The sequence below is a fragment of the Indicator indicator genome, chromosome 13 (genome assembly GCF_027791375.1).
Source record: "Indicator indicator isolate 239-I01 chromosome 13, UM_Iind_1.1, whole genome shotgun sequence".
Taxonomy (NCBI): domain Eukaryota; kingdom Metazoa; phylum Chordata; class Aves; order Piciformes; family Indicatoridae; genus Indicator; species Indicator indicator.
In genome coordinates, this window is record NC_072022.1 from 12,745,538 (window position 1) to 12,764,604 (window position 19,067).

The following is a 19,067-nucleotide window of genomic DNA, read 5'->3' on the forward strand; positions in this document are numbered from 1 at the left end:
AACAGCAAAAAAAAAACCCTGTAAAACAACAGACCTGGGTGCAGTTTATGGCACACTGGGCTTTAATTATCATTAAACAATGAGGATGCCAATAAAAGGCTTTTTGTTTCCACTCCCACAAGCTACTGCTATGTGATTAATCACCTCCTCTTATTGAAGAGATAGCAGTTCTCTTCTTGAGCTCTTTCACTCTGACCCCAGGTTCCTACTGTGGGGGGATCCAGGCTACCACAGGGTCTTTGCAGGGCTGTGTAGTGTCTGCGCTTCCTTGTAGGAGCTCTGGAGGTGAAGCTGTGCCTGCACCATGGCCTGGCCTCTGGCAGGGTCCCTGCTGTCCAGCATGGTAGGTAGGTACAAGAACTGCTTCACCTGTGACATCTTGGAGCTTTATTTACATAGCAGCCTTCAGAGCCCACACCTATTGTGCTGATATCCTGCAGTCACTATTCTGACTAGTTTGAAGGAAGCAGAGAGCAGGTTTTCAGTGAGGCAAGTGGAAACAGATTTTATGAATAAGGAGTATTTGTTCTGCAGTAAAAAAAAAAAAAAAAATAGCTGCATGGAGCAGGTACAGATACCTGGAGGTTAAGTGTGGTCTCTAGAAGCTGCTTTCAGGTAGGTCTCAGACCCTGTTATTGATATTCAGCCTTTTGCTGTGTCTTACAGCCACCAAGCAGTTGGTGTTTAAAATGCTGTCCCAGCTGTGCCATCCATGTGTGTCACAGGCACTGCTGTTCTCCTGCACAGAGTACTGCTGTTACAAGCTGCTTTTTTTGCTTTCTTCTCTTGCAAAGCTTTTTTCAGTGACAGGCAGCTGCCCAACAACCCCGTAAACCCCTGGTCCCCTGAAACCAAGCAGAGTGGGGCTGACACTGCCCTGGGCTATGGGGATTCCCTCCCTGTGCCACATATCAGCTGTGCTTTTTGCAGGCTCAGCAATGGCTCCAACCACTCTGCCCAGGTTTACAATCAAATCGTAGTGGTGTATGAGTGATAAAGCTTTATGTGGGACAGATGAAATAAATGGAAGTTACAAGTGGCTTTCAGTTGCTTTCTTAATTTATTTGGTTTTCAGTCTTTATTCACCTTTGGTTGATTCACATTGTTTATACAGAGGGAAGAAGGGAACAAGACACAGGATTCTCATTCCCTTCTAAGACCTTCCATTGCAAAGTAAAACAATAAATCAGCATAGAAAATGTGCAAAAATGTACTCTGCCTCCCTAGCAAGGCTGTGCTGCAGCAGCTTCTTCAGGCACCTCTTGTGCCCAGGGCTGAACTATCAGTGGGATGTCTTGTGGTAGGTACCTGGTAGGGCTTTTAGTTGGAACATTCAGCAGAGGTTCTAGACTGCCAGTGACAAGGGGCAGCTGAGAGCAGCTGGTCTGAGTGTGGCTGTCCTCCTGGGCTTTTGTATGTTAAAGGTGGGAATGATCATAGAATTGAATCATAGAATGGTCCAGGCCAGAAGGGACCTCCAAAGGTCATCCAGTTCAACCTCCCTGAAGTCAGCAGGGATATCCCAAACTAGACCAGGCTGCCCAGGGTCTTGTTGAACTTTACCTTGAATATCTCCAGGGAAGAGGCCTCAACCACCTGCCTGGGCAACCTGTCCCAGTGTTCCACCACCCTCATAGTGAAGAACTTCTTCCTGGTATTCAATCCAAATCTGCCATTCTCTAGTTTAAAGCCATTTCCCCTGGTCCTGTCACTGCAGGCCTTTGTAAATAGTCTCTCTCCATCCTTTCTGTAGGTCCCCTTCAGGTACTAGAAGGCTGCTATTAGGTCTCCCCGGAGCCTCCTCTTCTCCAGGCTGAACAACCCCAACTCCCTCAGCCTGTCCTTGTAGCAGAGGTGCTCCAACCCCCTGATCGTTTTTGTGGCCCTCCTCTGGATCCTTGGAAACACAGTGCAGACCTCTCTGTCTGATTCCTCATAACCTGCACTGTAAGCTATGAGCCTGCATTATAACTTCATCTCACAGCTTCTGAGTATAGGTTTTGCTCAATGACCATACTAATGGATTTTGTGGCTCTTTAGCTGATTCCTAGCAAAGGCTATACTCCTGCAAACAGTATGTATGTCCAGCTTTAAATACATGAGTAGTCCCAACAGGTTTGTGCAGATCTAAGCACAATTGTTTTCATGACTAAGGTCTAAGATTTCCAGTCTGTAGCCCAGTCCACTAGTGTGGAAACCAGGCTCTCTGCAAAAGTAGGCAGCTCTGAAGGAGATAGAGAGTTAGCTGAGAAACCAGTCTTTGGTGGTGAGGTGGCCGAAGATGTGATTGTGCTTGGGCAAAGAAATGGAATCTGCTCAGTTCATAGCTCCAGCTTGAACTTTGGAGCTTCTTTTGATGCATGCTTTGGAAGTAGGATAGATGGAACATCCTGGTGGTATCACCACCCTGTTGTGTCTCTCACAAGCAACTCAGTTCTATTTCTACAAGTTCCAGACTTGTTCCCTCAAGAGCAGGGGCTTTAAGTCACAGGCTTGGATTGTCTAACAAATTTGGCCTGGGCTAAGCTAATCACCCAATAAATTCTGATAGTTTTATGTCTTACCTTTTCATGTGGGTTATATATTCCCCTCTTCAAGATGAAAACTAATAAAACATTGATTAAATGTCTTTTTCCCCAAGCAATTTGCTGTGTTTGCACCATTTGCCAGAGGGGGAGCTGTCATTAGAGTTCTAGAGATGCTTTTGAGAAACAGATTAGAGATCATTATTGCTGAGCGTAACTGTCTATATGGAGGCTATTAATTTTTGATAATATTTACTCTCATGCCAAGGCATGATCCAAACAGCAGCCTGGGAGGATATGTAAAACTATACAGACACATTGGAATATCTCATACACCAAACTGGTATCTTTTTTTTTTTTTTGTGGTTAATTTTTGTGATGTCAAAATGAGGTGATTCATCTAAAATGCAGGCAATAAACTACTCCCTCACCTCCTGCACACCTTTTTGATTAATCTTAAGCTCATTTTAAAACCTTTTCTTATGAATTGTTCTTTAAATGCAAGCTCAAAGTTGAAGATTGATGTGTTTGATAAATCTCTACAGAAAATATTTTTGCTATTCTTAATAGGAAACAAGCCAGTAAAACAAGCAAGCTTTTCTGCCTTGTTGCTTTGGTAAAAGATTTTTCTGCGCATTGGTAGGAAATGACAATCAACACTCCATCCTTCTTCACAGAATCATAGAAACATGAAGGTTGGGAAAAGACCTTCAGATCCTGAAGTCCAACCAATAACCCTACTCTACAAAGTTCACCCCTAAACCATATTCCCAAGCACCACATCTAAACAACCTTTAAACACATCCAGGGTTGGTGACTCAACCACCTCCCTAGGCAGCCCATTCCAGTACTTGACTGCTCTTTCAGTGAAAAAAAAATTTCTAATGTCCAGTCTAAACCTACCCTGTTGCAGCTTGAGACCATTCCCTCCTGTTCAATTGCTAATTACCTCTGAGAAGAGACCAGCACCAACCTCTCCGTTGTTCTGTCATTAATTACGTCTGAGAAGAGACCAGCACCAACCTCTCTGCAGTATCCTTTCAGGTAGTTGTAGAGAGTGATGAGGTTTTCCCCTCAGCCTCCTCTCTTTCAAACTAAACAGCCCCAGCTCCTTCAGTCACTCCCGTAAGATTTATTCTCCAGGCCCTTCCCCAGCTTCATTGCCCTCTTCTAAATTCATTCTCAGTACCTCCACATCTCTCTTGTACTGAGGTACCCTCTTGTGCTCCTCTTGCCTCTTCTCAGTATAACTTTCAGAGATGGTGAATTTGTGCATAAAGTAATTTCTCTTCTGTGTAAAGCACTGCAGAACAGATTCAGACATCATTTAATGTTCAGATTTTAAGGCAATCTGTAACTGGGGAAAACCTTTCAATTAATGATGACAAACTTATGAGGCTCTTCAGCTGCTATCTAAACAGAGTGGTTTTGTGTTCACTGTCACATCAAGCCCTTGTGCAGGATAATATTCACAGACAAGATTTTTTCCAAGCCCTTTCAATTAGTGATGACAAACTTATGGGACTCTTCAGCTGGTATCTAAACAGAGTATTTTTGTGTTTGCTGTCATATCAAGGCCTTGTGCAGCATGATATTCACAGACAAGATCTTTTCCAGCCATCTATTCCTCAGATCTGAATATTGACTGTTAGTGTAGTGGTCTTTTTTGAAAGATGTCTGGCTGCCTTAAATTGTCTCTGAGTGATCCAAAGCTTCTTGCAGTCTATGAAAAAGCTTGGAAGGGTTTAAGTCTGACCTTATTACTTTAGTTTTTTCTCCTTAACTAAGAGCATAGCAGAGGGTGGGAAAGGGAGAGGGAGAACATGGTCCCTCCAGGGTTAGGCTAGAGGCTTTGCATGGTAAGAGTGGCTGATGCCAGCCTGCCATCTGCTGATCCACAGCTGCACTGCACAAACGTGCCTGGCTGCAGCCTGTGGGCTCTGCTCAGAAGCAGCAGCAGCCTCTTGGGCCAGCCTGTCCACTAGTATCTGCTGTTCAGCTGCCATTTGGCCATGGGCATAGTTGTGTAGCCCAGCACTGCAGTGCTGCTGGGAGCCTGTGGCTCCTGTGCCCTGCTGGCTGCCTCTTGGTTCCTTGGTGCTGTGCTTGACTTAGAATGCTGCAGTGGTCCTGAGAAAGAGCTCATGGAAAGAAAGAACAAACGTGTGTATGCTGCCCTGCTGCAAATGTGACCAAGGGTGGTAAGACTGGTTTTGACTTGTTATAGGAAGCAGAGAACTGGGTCTGTGGCTGTTCAAGGAGCAGGGTGGGACTCTGTCCCTTCTTTGTGCTGGATACAGAGTGGGACAATTAGTGGGAGGTACAAGACAGCAAAAGCCCCTGGGTTCCTGCTTGTCCTTTATCTTCACCACTTTCATCATGAACAATCGTAACGCGAGTCTGTCTCTGCCAGCTGATCAGAAAAGGAGGTGTCAGAGGCTCTTCAGGAGCTTGTGCCACCTTGTTTCAGAGTCAGGAGGTCCCATTCAAATGGGACAATTTCCCATGGGTCAGACCACTGGTGCCATGGTAACTCAATTCCATCTCCATCACCTCTTTCTGCTCAGCCCTTTCCCTTTAAGCCTACACCATAATTAAAGGAACTTAGTGCCCTGAAGGGTACAAAAATTCTCTTTTTTCCCTGCTTTCAGGTGCCAGCCCCACCTACCTGAAACTTTCCCAAGTGAGAACACTCTCTGACATGGATTGCAACTGTCCACAAGGAAGTGTTCACATGGGCTGAGAATAATCAGTGAGCAGTGCAAACACACTCAGATGTCAAAGAATTTGGGCCCATGGCCTCAGATTGAGCGCTATCCATACCCAGTATCCGTGTGCTGTCCTTGCCATCTTACTCAGGAGAGAAATTAGGAGGCCAGCATTATTAGCTCTTGTAGAACCATAGCATGATTTGGGTTGGAAGGGACTTTAAAGATACGTAGTTCCAACCCTCCTGCCATGGGGAGGGACACCTTCCACTAGACCAGGTTATTCAAGGCTCCATCGAACCTGGCCTTGAATACTTTCAGGGAGGGACCATCCACAATTTCTCTGGGCAACCTGTTCTAGTGTCTCACCACCCCCGCTGTAAAGAATTTCTTTTCCCCAGCTTTCTCATAGGCCTCCTTCAGGTACTGGAAGGCTGCTGTGAGGTCTCTCCAGAGCCTTTTTTATATATATTTATATAACTTATCTAGATACATTTAAAAAGGAGTAGGTGCATAAAGCTGCAGAAAAGAAGATTTTACCCCCAAATTGGTATGTCTTACTTCTTTTGCAATATTTTTTTTTTTTTGTTCTCCAATACCAGACTGCACTCTCATTTCCTAAACACCTTTCATGATCTGATCCTAAAAGATTTAAACCTCATTCCCCCAAAACACTTTAGGCAAAGTGTTAATTTAATATCATATAGTAAAATAAAATAAAATTTTGCTTTTGCATTAACCAAATAGACTTTATCTGTGAAAGGAACCATTTCTTTCTCTGAACTGATCATGCCTGCAATACAGACTTGCAGTTTTTTCACATACTGAAAACCAGCTTTATTATTTGTTGGTGCGCTGTTTGTAGTGCCTAATGCCTGTTCAGTCTGCCATCAGAGCCACAGTAGTACCTCTTTGTAGAGTTCTTCAGGATAGCTCAGAGATGAATGAGACTATAGACAACTGAAGGCTGTTCAGATCCTATTGTAAATGCTGAAATGTCACATGCTTCCTTTTTTTAACATCATTACATCATTTATTCTTCCGTCTATTATTTGATTTTTCCTTCATCCTTGCCATTAATCATCATCATATTTTTAGCAGACATAGAACAAGTGGTGCTTTGTAGCTGGTGGTTGCACCACAACAAACCAACATACTGCCTGCTATTCTCTCATGCCTTTTGTCTTGTGTTCAAAATGACTTTTGGTCTTTGTGTTCTTTAATACTGTACATGTCTTGAAGAAGAAAAAAGAGAGAGAGAGACTTCCTGCCATTTTTTGTTTTGTTTTGTTTCTTTTTTCCTGATTTTAGCAGGAAAACCGAGTCAGTCCTCTTGTTGTTTTTCTCTTGGTATTTGTAGGCCCTCCCTTATGGCTCAGCACAGGCAGGTGTGTATTTCCTATGCTGAGGGGTATCAACTCCAGAAGCTCTCTGCATCTCAGGGAAGACTTGAAAAAATGCACAGCTCAGGAGAGCATCTGTTGTGCTTGAGGAAGGAGCTCTCTGTCCATTTGGCCCTTGGCAACCACTTGAAACCACTTGAAACTATCAGCTCCTTTTGTAACTGGGGCGGTCGCACTGTAGCTCTGAAGTACTTTGTGTTGCACCTTATGTCTATATCCAAAACAACATGCTGCTTGACAGGTCCTCACCTCCTTGTCTTACTGGGAGAAGTGCTTGGACTCTGCTTTCAAGTGCTCATGCATGTTTTCTGGGGAGCATTCACGAAAAGGCACTTTCATGAGTTCTCCAGTGGGTGAAGGAGGATTCCTCTTGCCTTAGCCATGCCTGCCTAGCTTGTGGGTATGTCCTGACCATGTTTGGGTGTCTCCTTGGCCTTGTGCTGGCAGTGCAATAGTGCAAACCGCATCTTGCTCCTTCCAAGGTGCTAAGAGGGATGGTAAGAAAGTCCAGGTGAGCCTTTGCTCCTGGAGGCAGGTATTCCAGTCATGTAATTTGTGACAGGCCAATGGTACCAGTGTGTCTTTATACAGGAGGGTGGAAAAGATGCCTCTTTATCCCTGTTGTTATAAACCAGGGAGGATCAGGAGGGATGCAGCATGTGGGTTATTGTGGGAGATGAACATTTGATTCCCTGCTCATTAGTATCTTCTAGGTGTGAGCCAAAATTCTTTAGACCTAGATAATCAATGGGAACTGGATGGGACAGGGTTCTTTTGGGCTCTCTGCTTAAGGGACCATAATTTCATCTCCTAAAATTAAACTGAGAATAGTAGCATGTTATTACTAAACAGATTATTTGTGATGATACTTAAATGCAAAGGAAAAAAAGAATTCAGGTCAAAAGGGACTTTTTGTAGATGAGGGCTATGTGAGAGTCCCTGTGATCACTGCAACATCATTTACTTGTTTGAGTACGTATCAGTTGCTTTCTCTGTTGCATATAGCATCATGCCCTGTTGGACTTATTTTTATCTATGTTACATTATCCAGTCTGGTTTTCTGCTTTCAGGTGTCTTTCTAGGTAAAAAGTAAGAAAAATACATTTGTGAGTGTACTACAATGTCTATGTGTGATGGGAAGGTCGTTTGAGTTTACCTGGGTTTACTGAGTCTCGTGATCTGCCTTGTGTTTATTTACCTGGGGATTTTCTAGCAAGTATTTTTACTGTAACTAACACAAAGGTATTAGAGCTCTTGAGGGGGGTATAAGGGAAAGGAGATCTGTGCAACAGAAATCAAAACCCGAGAGGAAACAAGCCACTAACTTGCAAGTTTGTCAGAAGTGTCATCTTAGAAATAAAAAATAAGATCAGGCTTCAGAGGATTGAATGGAAATGCTTCAGGACAGAAGCCACAGTGACACTTGAATTTTCAAGAAGAGGATGTTTGCCATGGGGGAAAAAGGATTCCCTGCCCTTAGTTTTCTTCTTAGGTTTTCCTCTGCACAATATTTTGTGGCATATGTTTTTCCCCTAATGATTCAGTCCTCAGTGTAGTTAATCCTGCAGTGAACTTGGGTTGAATTTGTGTCGCTGTCTGTGTCTGTGACAACAAAGTATAAAATCATGAACTCAGGATTGTGATGTTACTGCAAAATCAAGTGGAAAAGAGACTAAACTGTGGAACAGTTTTAACCAACCATAAATCTTCAACAGTATTAGCAGAAGAATAGCATAGGTTAAGTAAATTGATTTTTGTATAACTATTCTCATTTTCAAATTTGTCATGACAGGAAAATCTTTCTACATTTGACCTCTCTACTAGTGCAGTTATTTTTGTGAGAAGTACCAAACACTCAAGCAGGAAAACAATGCTTTGTATTTAATGACAAAAACATTAATTGGGGCACTCAGTTTCCCACATTACTCTTGAGCTCTTCAGCCTTGACCTGGGCAAACACTTCTCTAGCACAAGTGCTAAGGCATTTTAGTCTCTGTAACTAGACCACACTTTCCCTCCACAAGCACTAGCATTTTCTGCAGTGTTTTCAAGAGTGACAAAAATTATGATTTTTACAGGATGCTGACCTTAGGTATAAGCTAGGGACAAATTTAAATTGTTACCTGCCTAATCTATTTCCAGACCAGGAAGGTGGCACTGAAAAAGTCCATATTCAAAACATATCCCTAGTATGGAAGAAATCTGGGTGTATCTTCAAGGAATTGTAGCAATAAGGATACCTACAGAATAATTGTAATTAAGCTAAGTCTGACCCAATACCCACAGCTATCAGCCTGTGGCAGCAGAATATCCTAAGTGTGTTTTGGCTGTTGTTCAGCTGTTAGGGGAACAATAAATGTTGATTATCCTGATCTATGCCAGTTAGGCAGTAGCAAAAGGAAGGAGTTGGATGAAATCTATAAATCTTTTGGTGAGTTGAACAGGTAGCTCATAGTTTCTGCAATAAAATATTGCTTCCTCTATAAGGAATAAAACTTTGGTGCTTTGGAATGATGAATTCAGCTGTCTTGCTGGTGAAAAAGATTAAGAAAAAGGGAAGAAGTTTAAGAACTCTGAGTCAGGAGATTTGGAAGTCTTAGTGTCTGATCTCTTTCTATATGGCTTACTCCTATTTACTTTTTACTTATATACAATTTAGCATGACCACTTTATTTGATAAAGTTTTTAACCTGGAAATAGGAATATATTGGAACTGTGTACCTCACACTCCTTCAGCCCAGAAAGGGTCAATAACTCTTTCATCTGTGGCTAAAGGACCAAACATCTGCTATAAGATATTAAGACTTGAGTAGAAGTGAAGGCACTGGAGCAGATAAGAATTGCTTTGAATAGCTCTGCACGCATCTGTTGGAAAAGCTGTGAAAGGGCCCAAAATCGAATGTGTGTTAGTGCATGTTTAGAATACAAAATGGTCAGGAGCCAAAACAGCCAGGGAAAGTGACAGGGCTACAGAGAGCACAAATCTCATCTGCATTATACTGAAGCCTGGAGTATTCAAACATCTCTTTCACTGTATGAGATGGGAAGGAATGTTATATCTGATCTACTCTCTGTGTCCTGTAATACCAGCTAAGTGCAGCTTCCCAGTACAGAGCACCAGCTTTGGTAGCAGTTGAGGGCTTTGTCAGTGTGGCAATACATGTAGGCATTGAGGGAGGAGTGAAGGTATGCAGTGAATCACCTCAAAGAGTAGCCTGGGAAGGTTCTTCAAATTGGCATGAGAGAGAGGAAGAGAGTTTAGAATGAAGTAAGCAAGTCAAGGTCACGTTGGCATTATTGTCAGGGTAGATAAGCATGGGGATCACTGTTGTGGAAAGCGTTAGAAACTGAGACAGAAAGCTTGAAATTGCTGCAGGAGCAGTGGTGTTCAACACCAGGCATGCTGCACTGCTGGGCTCAGCAGTAGTTTTGTTTGTGGAAGTACCAGAGAAATGTGGTAGGGACCCAGGGCTGCCTCCGTAGGAGCTGTAGGCTGCAATGAGTATGGTGGGGGGTGCCAAAGCCAGAGGGCTTAAGCCAAAACTGTTTGAGTGCAGAGTTCAGTCTCTGACTTCAGTTCATGCAGAGCTGCAGTTCATGTATTCACTATTGTCAGCTGCTCATTAATCTCCCATGTGTGTCCAAGTGTATTTGGAGAAACTGACTTCTGAGCAGAGCTGAGATTTTGACCTCTTAGCATTAATGTATTTTTTATTACGTTTTGTTTTGCTTTGCCTTTAATGAGCCACAGGCAAGGTCATCTCCCTGTGACATAAGTCTGATACTGTGGAAATTAGGACATTCCCTATTTTGCTTTATAAAAATATCTATGCTCTGATCATAGAACATCATTTTGTATACCTCTGGTCATCTATCAAGCCTAATTTTTATGTGTCCACCCAGGGTTTCCAGAAAGGGAACTGGGTCCTTGCCACCTTCGCCTGCCAAAAGTCCTATCAACTAAATATTATGAGCCCTTGCTTGATATTCATTCACTCTCCACTGCTGTGAAGTTTAATGGTAGCCTGCTTTTATGTTTTTTTGTTAAGAGTTAATCCTCTCCTCTCTTGAGACTGCATTTTCTTTTTTGCTGAGTCAGTCCTGTTTTCCATCAGTATTTTCACCTGGCAGGTTAGAAAGATAGGCAGTAATGTGCTTCCATTCATCTTCTACAGCCTCCTGAACAGGGTGCAAGCTGCCAGCCTCTGAGAGGTGCAGAATCAGATTCTCCATCAGGATTTACCTCAGCTCTGTTCTCCTGTTTGTACTTGAAGAATGCTCTCCCCCACTCCAGCAGTTATTGAGAAAAAGGTGTTTCAGATTAGCTTTACTTTTTCCCCTAGGAATGGCCACAGATGTTGCTTTGATCAGTATATACTGGTTGTTTATTGTTCTATTTTCTGTTCTGTTTCTCAGATTCATTTCATGGCAAATGGTCTTTATGCTGCCAGTTCCCAGTTAGGTTCTCAGGTTTTGGGTTTTTATCATTTTCATTGCTCATTATATTCACTTTGATGGGTATAGAGGTATCATTTACATGTCCTGTAGAGTTTATTCCACTTGAAACTAAAGAGCTTTCCTATCTGATGTTATTTCAGGCAACTACTTTCCTTCCCTCAACATAATAAAGACTGTCCAATTAACTTCTGCAAATTTCTTTAGTGGTTTCTTGGTGCCTTGAAGGTAGTATTAACTTTTCCTGTACCTAGGACGATAATGTGGACTGTTTCAGGTTGTAATGACATTTTTACACCACTTTTCAAGCATTATACAAGTACCCAGTGAAGCTCAAGTCAGTATATTTTCAGCATGGTTCTGAAAAAGGCTGATGAACACATCTTTTTGATGGTAAGATCTGTTACGTGTACATTCCCTCCCTGAGTTGCTTATCACTGGGATTTCCAGTGTGGTCATGGGGTGGCATCACCCAGTCACTTGAAGACTTCTGATAACTTGTTCTTTTACCAGCAGTCTTACAATTGTCTTTATCTTCTAGACTATAGCTTGTAAAAGCTATTTGTCTTTGTGATGATTTCTTTTTAATTATCTCATTAGCACACTGTACTTGCCTCATCGTTTCCCATAATCACTAATAAGCAAGATTATTTGTGAAACTTCCACTGAAGCCTGTTAGATTAGTTCTAGCAAAGAGAGTATTCACATTATGTCAGTTCTGCTTCACAAAATCTTCAGGGCAGCTACACTCATTATGTGCTAGACTTGAGCTTTCTTGTAGGCTGTTGGTAGATATTTAATTGTTTCAAAATGAACACTTTATGTAGGTATTTTTAAACAGAGAAATCTTCCTTCTGGAGAATATTGCTGCACTTCTACTCAGCTGATCACTTAGAAGACATGAAAATGTTTTTCATTGTGCACAAAGTTTCTGATTTTCATTTCATGTAGATTTTACCCTAGTGTGACTCCACTGGCATCAGTAGAATTGCTTCTGCACTCTACTGGCATATGTTTTTTTTTTTTCATTAAAATCAAACACCCCACTGGTTTTCAGGTTACTCAGGAAGTTGCAATCACACAAAAGCCTTCAGTCCGGCATGCAAGGGCCTGAAAAGATGTGGAGCTTCAAGGATTTCTTAACATGTGCCCTTGCACAGTGTTTTTGCAGGATGTTGCTTGTTAGGGGACACCTTTGTCAGCTGCTCAGTAGAGTTCAGCTGCTGCTAGTGCGCTTTTTCTGAGTGGAGGCATGACTGAAACCATTCCTATAAACAAGGAACAAATCCATTTGAGTTAATGGAGCTAACTGCAGAATGACTTACTGGATCAGACCATGTAAATAAATGGTACAGTCATGAAATCATCCAAGATTTAGTTCTAGAGAGCATTTGGACACTGAATTTTTCAATTGGATGGATTAGAAAAAACTGAATTATAAGACAAACCCAAAATCTGCAAACCAGGGTGTTTTTTTAACTCATGGCTGCCAATTATCATGATATATTCCTTTTATACTTTTTTTTTTTTTTTTTACAACGCTAACTGTTTGTTGTGGCAGCTTAGTGAAAGAGCCTTTAATTCTTAGAGAGCACCACTGGTCACAGATTGATCACGCCTTTCTTTGAGACCTCTCAGAAAGGTGCTCAGTGCCTGTGAGCCAGTTTTGCTAGGCTATTACAGAAGTGGGAGAAAGTGTGGTATTGGACATCTCCCTGAGTGATGCTGCTGTGGGAGTAGCTAGGAGGTGAAGCAGTCTGTCTGATGGTCAGTTTTGATGACAAGGATGGGAAAGAGGCAGGGTAGGGGGACAAGGGACAACTTGCCCACTGCTAGTCTCATAGAATGGTAGGTGCTGGAAGGGACCTCTGAAGATCATCCAATCCAACCCTTCTGCCAAAGCAGGGCCACCTAGGACAGGTCACGCAGGAACTCATGCAGACAGGTCTTGAAAGTCTCTAGAGAAAGAGACTACACAGCCTCTCTGGGAAGCCTGGTCCAGTGCCCCATCACCATTACATTAAAGAAGTTTTTTCTCATGTTTAGGTGGAACTTCCTGTGTTCCTGTTTGTATCTATTGCTCCTTGTTCTATCACAGGACACTACTGAAAAAAGACTACCCCCTTCCTGACACCCACCCTTCAGTTATTTATACACATTAATAAGATCTCTTCTCAGTCTTCTCTTTTTCAGACTAAGCAGCCCCAGGTCTCTCAGCCTTTCCTCATAAGACAGATATTCTACTCCCTTCTTAATCATCCTCATAGCCCTCTGTTGGACTCTCTAGTATATCCCTGTCCCTTTTGAACTGGGGAGCCCGGAACTGGACATAGTACTCCAGATGCAGTCTCACCAGAACAAAGTAGAGGGGAAGGAGAACCTTCCCTGACCTGCTGGCCACACTCTTGGCAAGGCACCCCAGGATACCATTGGGCTTCTCGGCTACAAGGGCAAATTGCTGTCCTGTGGATAACTTACTGTCCACCAGGACTCCAAGGTCCTTCTCCATGGCCCTGGTTTCCAGCAGGTCAATCCTTAATCTGCACTGATGCATGATGGTGGTGTTCCCCAGGTGCAGGACTCCACACTTATCCTTGTTGAACCTCATTAGGTTCCCCTTTGCCCAGCTTTCCAGTCTGTCCAGATCTTGCTGAATGGCCACACAGCCTTCTGGTGTATCAGCCAATCCTCCCAACTTGGTATTATCAGATAATTTGATGAGGGTACATGTCCTGTAGAGCATCTTAGGGACAGCTGAATGAAAGGAGAATCCTGTGCTGACTAGTGCTTCCTGCTGGAGAATTTTATCTAAGCATCAGTGCTTCAGGAAAAAGGCATTTGCTTTGCTTCCTTGAGGTTGCTTACTGAGGGGAAGCAAGTCTGATAACCAGACAAGGGATATACAATTGGGACATACTGTGCTTGTTCTTTCCATTTTGCAAGGCAGTGGGAAGAATCAGATCAAAGCTGATAATCTTGATGAATGATTTCAAGATTCTGCAACCATACAGGTGTGCAGTGTCACAGCTCTTACTGGTCAGTGCATACTTCTGTGTTCCTTGAATTGGGAGAACATCATTGCTTGAAGAGCTCTGTAGGTCAGTGCCAAAGGGTGCATCTAAAAACTACAAGGAAATGTCCAGAAATTCTTAATTTGGAGACACAACAGGCTGGTGTACATCAGCAGTGGATTCACATAACTGAATTTCAGGCAAACCATTCCAGCCCAAGGGTCAAATTAGGAATAAATGCAAGACAAAACACACCATCTGGTAAACCAGGCCTAATGCAACTAAATTGTTTAGTGGATCTCAAGGCCAGTTAAATAGCTTATCCCTCTTTCTCACTTCTTGCTAAATGACATATTCAAAGCTCTTCCCTTCCTTCTCCCCCTCTAACCCTTTAACCTCTGAGTCATTCAGTGGTCACGAGTGGTGTCTGCTCTGACAGTGCATTGAGTACCCTGCTGGAATAAAGAGGCTCCCTCAGAGTTTTGTTAGCAAATGAGAGCCTGCGGCCAGTGTCTGACTTTCAAACACATGGGGCTAAAAAGATGTAATTTTACTTCATTTTAGTTATTATTTGCAGAGTGGTATCTACTTCTGGGTGGTTTTACAGGCAACACAGATCTTGCTCAGTAATCCCTCTGGTGACCACGTGTGCTGGAGCAGATGGCATTCAGGAAAGGGACAGTATTAGCCACTGAACCAAAGCTCAGGTGCTCACTGGCTGCTAGTGGACCAAATCAGGGTAATAGCACCCTAAGGTGTATGGGGTAGAGTAAAATAGTCTCCCATCCTGAGCTTGATAAATAAAACTTGGGAAAACTTCTTGCAAGAGCATTCTCTGACACTTCTACCCTGCCTGGTGTAGTTTTCTGTAAGGAGGAAAGGAAGTGGTGTGAAAACAGCATCCCGTTTCTTGGGGATTTGTGGCTAAATATCACTGCTGGTTAGATCTACCTCTGAGGCAGTTCCTGCCTGGAATTTGAGGTTATTTCTATTCTATATGTTTTTTGGTTTTGTTTTTTGGTGATTTTTTTTTTTTGTGTTTTTTTTTTTTTAATACCAAACTATCTAAAAAGCCATATTTATCTTTGAGGGAATCCTGTACCTTGATCTCTTTCCATATGTGGAGTTAAAAAGAACACATTTCAGAATGGCATCTGGCTTTGTTTTAAAATATGTGTTTAGACTCAAATATCTTAACCTATCTATATTTATACAGAAAATAAAAATGTGCATTCAGTTGAAACAAATCCACATGGAAACAGCATTTCCTTTTTTACCTATTTTTAAAAAACTTGTGATGAGCTATGTTAGCCAAGATCAAAAATAATGGCTACTGTTCTTCTGAAGTACTGTAAAACTGGAGTTTGGGGGGTTTATATATATAATATCTTTTTGTTTGTTTTTTTAAAGCATCAAAGCTTTGCCCAAATAATCAGTGGAATAACACTGACATGAGACTTGTGGTCTGGATGAAAATTCTGTCCGCACATGCTCTTCCTTGGGCTCCAGTGTAACAATTACTTTCAGGATTGCTCCAATGACAGTATTTTAATACAACTTTCCTGCCTGTTCCTACTGACATTTCTGGGTTTAGTATGAATAAAGTACTAGAGCTGCAGGCAGAGTTAACAATTCTGTACTACAATATTTCAGTTAAATTGCAGATTATTAAATAAAGCAAGCCAATTTCTGATCTTACTTAATGTACATTTCCAGTAATTCAGGATCTGATGTCAACAAAAAAAAATGTTTTAGATAGTGCAAAGAAGTGAAGCAATCAGATTATCTTTCAGGAAATGTATAGTGCTTATTTCAAAGTATTTTTGCATAATACAGAGCTAGTAGAAGGAGTCACAGTAGTTTCAGTTTTTTTCTAATACAGTCTTTAGTTCTTGGCTGTGATGGACTGGAGGAATTCCTTTGTTCTCCCTGGCGGTGCAGTTCTTCAGTTCTCTACCATATCTCCTCCTCCCCTAGAGGTGCTGTCCACCTTCTCTAGACTCATCATCTTTTAGTTCATCTGAGTCTTTCTGGACTTGGATTCATTACAGAAGTAATCTCTCAGTAAGAACACACAAGACAAGAAGAAATTACAGGTCATTATGGCGAAACCCAAGTTGGTTTTGTGATGCTGTAGGCTTGTGATACTACTTAGAAGCATTTAATGGAGGTGTGTGATTCACAGGGGGGAAAAAACAGTATCATGAAAAAAGAAAACAATATCATTTGCCAAAAAAATTCCCAATCAGCTTGGAAGGGAAAGCAATTTTGCATTCTTTATCCTGGATTATAATGACATATAAGCCTCTAGAGAAATTCCAATAGCTCTAACCAGAGGTTGAATGGGGAGCAGTCAAGAAAACCCTTGCTTTTTGTTGCTGTTGATGAGTTTCTGGTCAGACAAAGCAATGCACACAAAGAATCACTGAACAGACTCGTGAAGGCCATGAGCTGCCCCATTAAATTAAATTTACCCTGTGTTGCAACTAGATGATCTCAAAAAGCTGTGTCAGGTGTCCCTGTACAGCTACAGTGAGTAACCATGTGCTTTTACACAGTGAATAATGATAAGCATTCAGCAAATAAAATGATTTGTGATTAAAGCCTAATGGCAGGTGAGGTCCAGCAGTATTCCTGTACTGTCCAAATGAATTGATGTGGATTCATACCATCTATAGCAGTCTTGACTTCAAAATAATTTCCTCCTTAGGGCATTGGTCCAGCTCTCTGATTCCATTTGTAAGATCAGATCCTGAGCATTATTTGGCACATACCATCACATTGTGAAAGTTTCTGCTTCAAGATTAGTTTATACTTGTGTGAGTTACACAGCAAGGAAAATTAGAACGTTACCTTTAAAAGACTCAGTGAACCAAAAAAAATGCAAACTCATTGAAAAAGGATTCCCTTAATGTTTGTCCTCTAAATATTATCTGGCTATCAGTGAAAAACGTGATTTTTCGCAATTTCTTCTCTTTTTTTTTTTCCCAGAGAAGTGAAATTTATTGAGGTTACTGCAAAGGTGGATGGTTCTCAGTTGTTTCTCTTTTTAAACCACATCTTTTACATCACTGTACTACAGTATGCTTTGCTAGCAGTTTGCATAAAACATATTGTTCATCCTAAATGAAATTAAGATAAGACCAATCTATTTGGAGAGTGAGGTCTTTCCCTGCCACATTCTGTCAATTTCAGCAATAGAATTCAGGCACTTTTTTCTACTTTGAAGTGCTGTCCTCAGCTTCAGCACAAATTGGTTTGCAGTGAAAAATTCACTGGTAGGAGAGCATCTGAGATACTGAAGTATGTAGGTGTGATCAGAGTAAAAAATGTAGTGGCACGTTTCTTTTGACATTTCAGTCCAAAGGGGCACATCTGATTACCACCTGACTTACAAAAATGCCAACATGTTGTCTTAATGAGATCCTCCCAGGCACGTATGTGTGTCTAGAAGAGTTTGGTTTAATGATAGTCATTTGTTAGTTCATAACTGGTTATGCACACATCTACAATGCACTTTGTGACAAATGAGTGCTGAACGAATGAGAGTGGTTACCTAGAACCCTCAAAAGCATGACTCACCAAAAAGATGGCTCTGCATTCTAGGTTTTGCAGTCTTGTAGCTGGGTTGAACTTAAATCATGAACAAACAGATCAGTGCTGGAGCTGATGTGCAGTAGTGTGGATACTGCCAGGGAACATTTGATTCAGCGTATGTGTGCTGATGAACTAACCTCCTCAACTGTGATAAAGATGTGTTCAGAAGTAGAGACTAAATGTGCACAATCCTGGACTTTTCCCCATGAGAGTACATGAGTAGAGCCCAAGCCAATTAGGTTTTGAGAATGCACTGGTTTATTCCAGAAAGGACTGGCAGAAACTGTTTTGTCAGCAAGTAGTGAGACAAAAGTGGTAAGAGACAGGTTGTTGTAGTGGAAGAACAGCTGCTGTTCCTCAAATAAAGGATAATGGTTAGAGAGAATTCCTGTACATGGACCGAGTAGTGAGTTCATGATGCAGATATGGCATGGTGAGGAGCACTGGTAGAAGAACAGGTGTTGCTCTACAGTGTCTCTAGGCAGTTTGGTGATTAACTGCTAGTCTGGCAAGAAAAGTCCAATCTCACACTGATTAAGAATCTTTTCAAAATCAGGATGCAATTTAATTGGAATTTACTTCAGTGTTATGGTGTTTAGTTTCTTTCTTAAAGTCTTTGGGGTTTTGTAATTATGAAAGAATGATATTTTTTTTTTTTTGGAGCCTCTAACCTTTGATTGCTCCATGGAAGAATTTGAGAATGTCAGTTCAAATATGAATGAAAGAAACCTCTATTACAGTTATGAACTTGCCAGTTCATGACTTCAGTGGTTTGAAGTGATAAATGATACTGCAAGAAACTCTCATTTATTTTTTTTTATTCTGGTTTGGTGCATTTAAAAACATAAATATTTATTTTAAAATATCTATTCCCATTCACAGAATATTTGCTTTTTCAATGTTCCATTTAATTTGATTCCAATGGATATGGTTCCAGTCACTGATGTCTTCTTTTGTTTCTCTTTTTCAGTTACACCAGCAGAGTTGTTTCCAATGGACTGAAGGCACAGGTTAATAATCCAGAACTGAAAGTCAGAGGACTAGACCCACTCATCAATAATTTGATTGATAAACTTCAGCACTTTAATAAAGTAAGTAATTTTTAGATATACAAGCATTTTACCACTGGGTTTGATATCAGAGCTGAAGCTGAAATTACTAGCTGGTACTGCTTCTCATGCTCCATTTCCCAAGATCACAGACCTGAAATAGCCATGGAGTGGACCTGGTTCTAAAGGCAAGTGAAGGGTTTATTGTGCCATCTGGTTTACCTCTAATGAGGAAAACTTACTTCCTTGGAGGTTACTCTAATTCCTGGTTGTTCTTCAGAAGCTGTTGATTGTCTTACAGTCCCAGGACTTTGGAGGA

At 41.5% G+C, this 19,067-nt stretch overlaps 1 protein-coding gene across 1 annotated transcript in view; it reads left to right on the forward strand.

Annotated features, from left to right (window-relative positions):
• LOC128970856 (glypican-5-like) overlaps positions 1 to 19,067 on the forward strand; it is a 371,775-nt gene that overhangs the window by 201,624 nt on the left and 151,084 nt on the right. Inside the window, exon 7 of the mRNA XM_054386218.1 lies at positions 18,670 to 18,790. Within this exon, the coding sequence (XP_054242193.1) occupies positions 18,670 to 18,790 (121 nt within the window). The remainder of the gene's footprint in view (positions 1 to 18,669; positions 18,791 to 19,067) is intronic.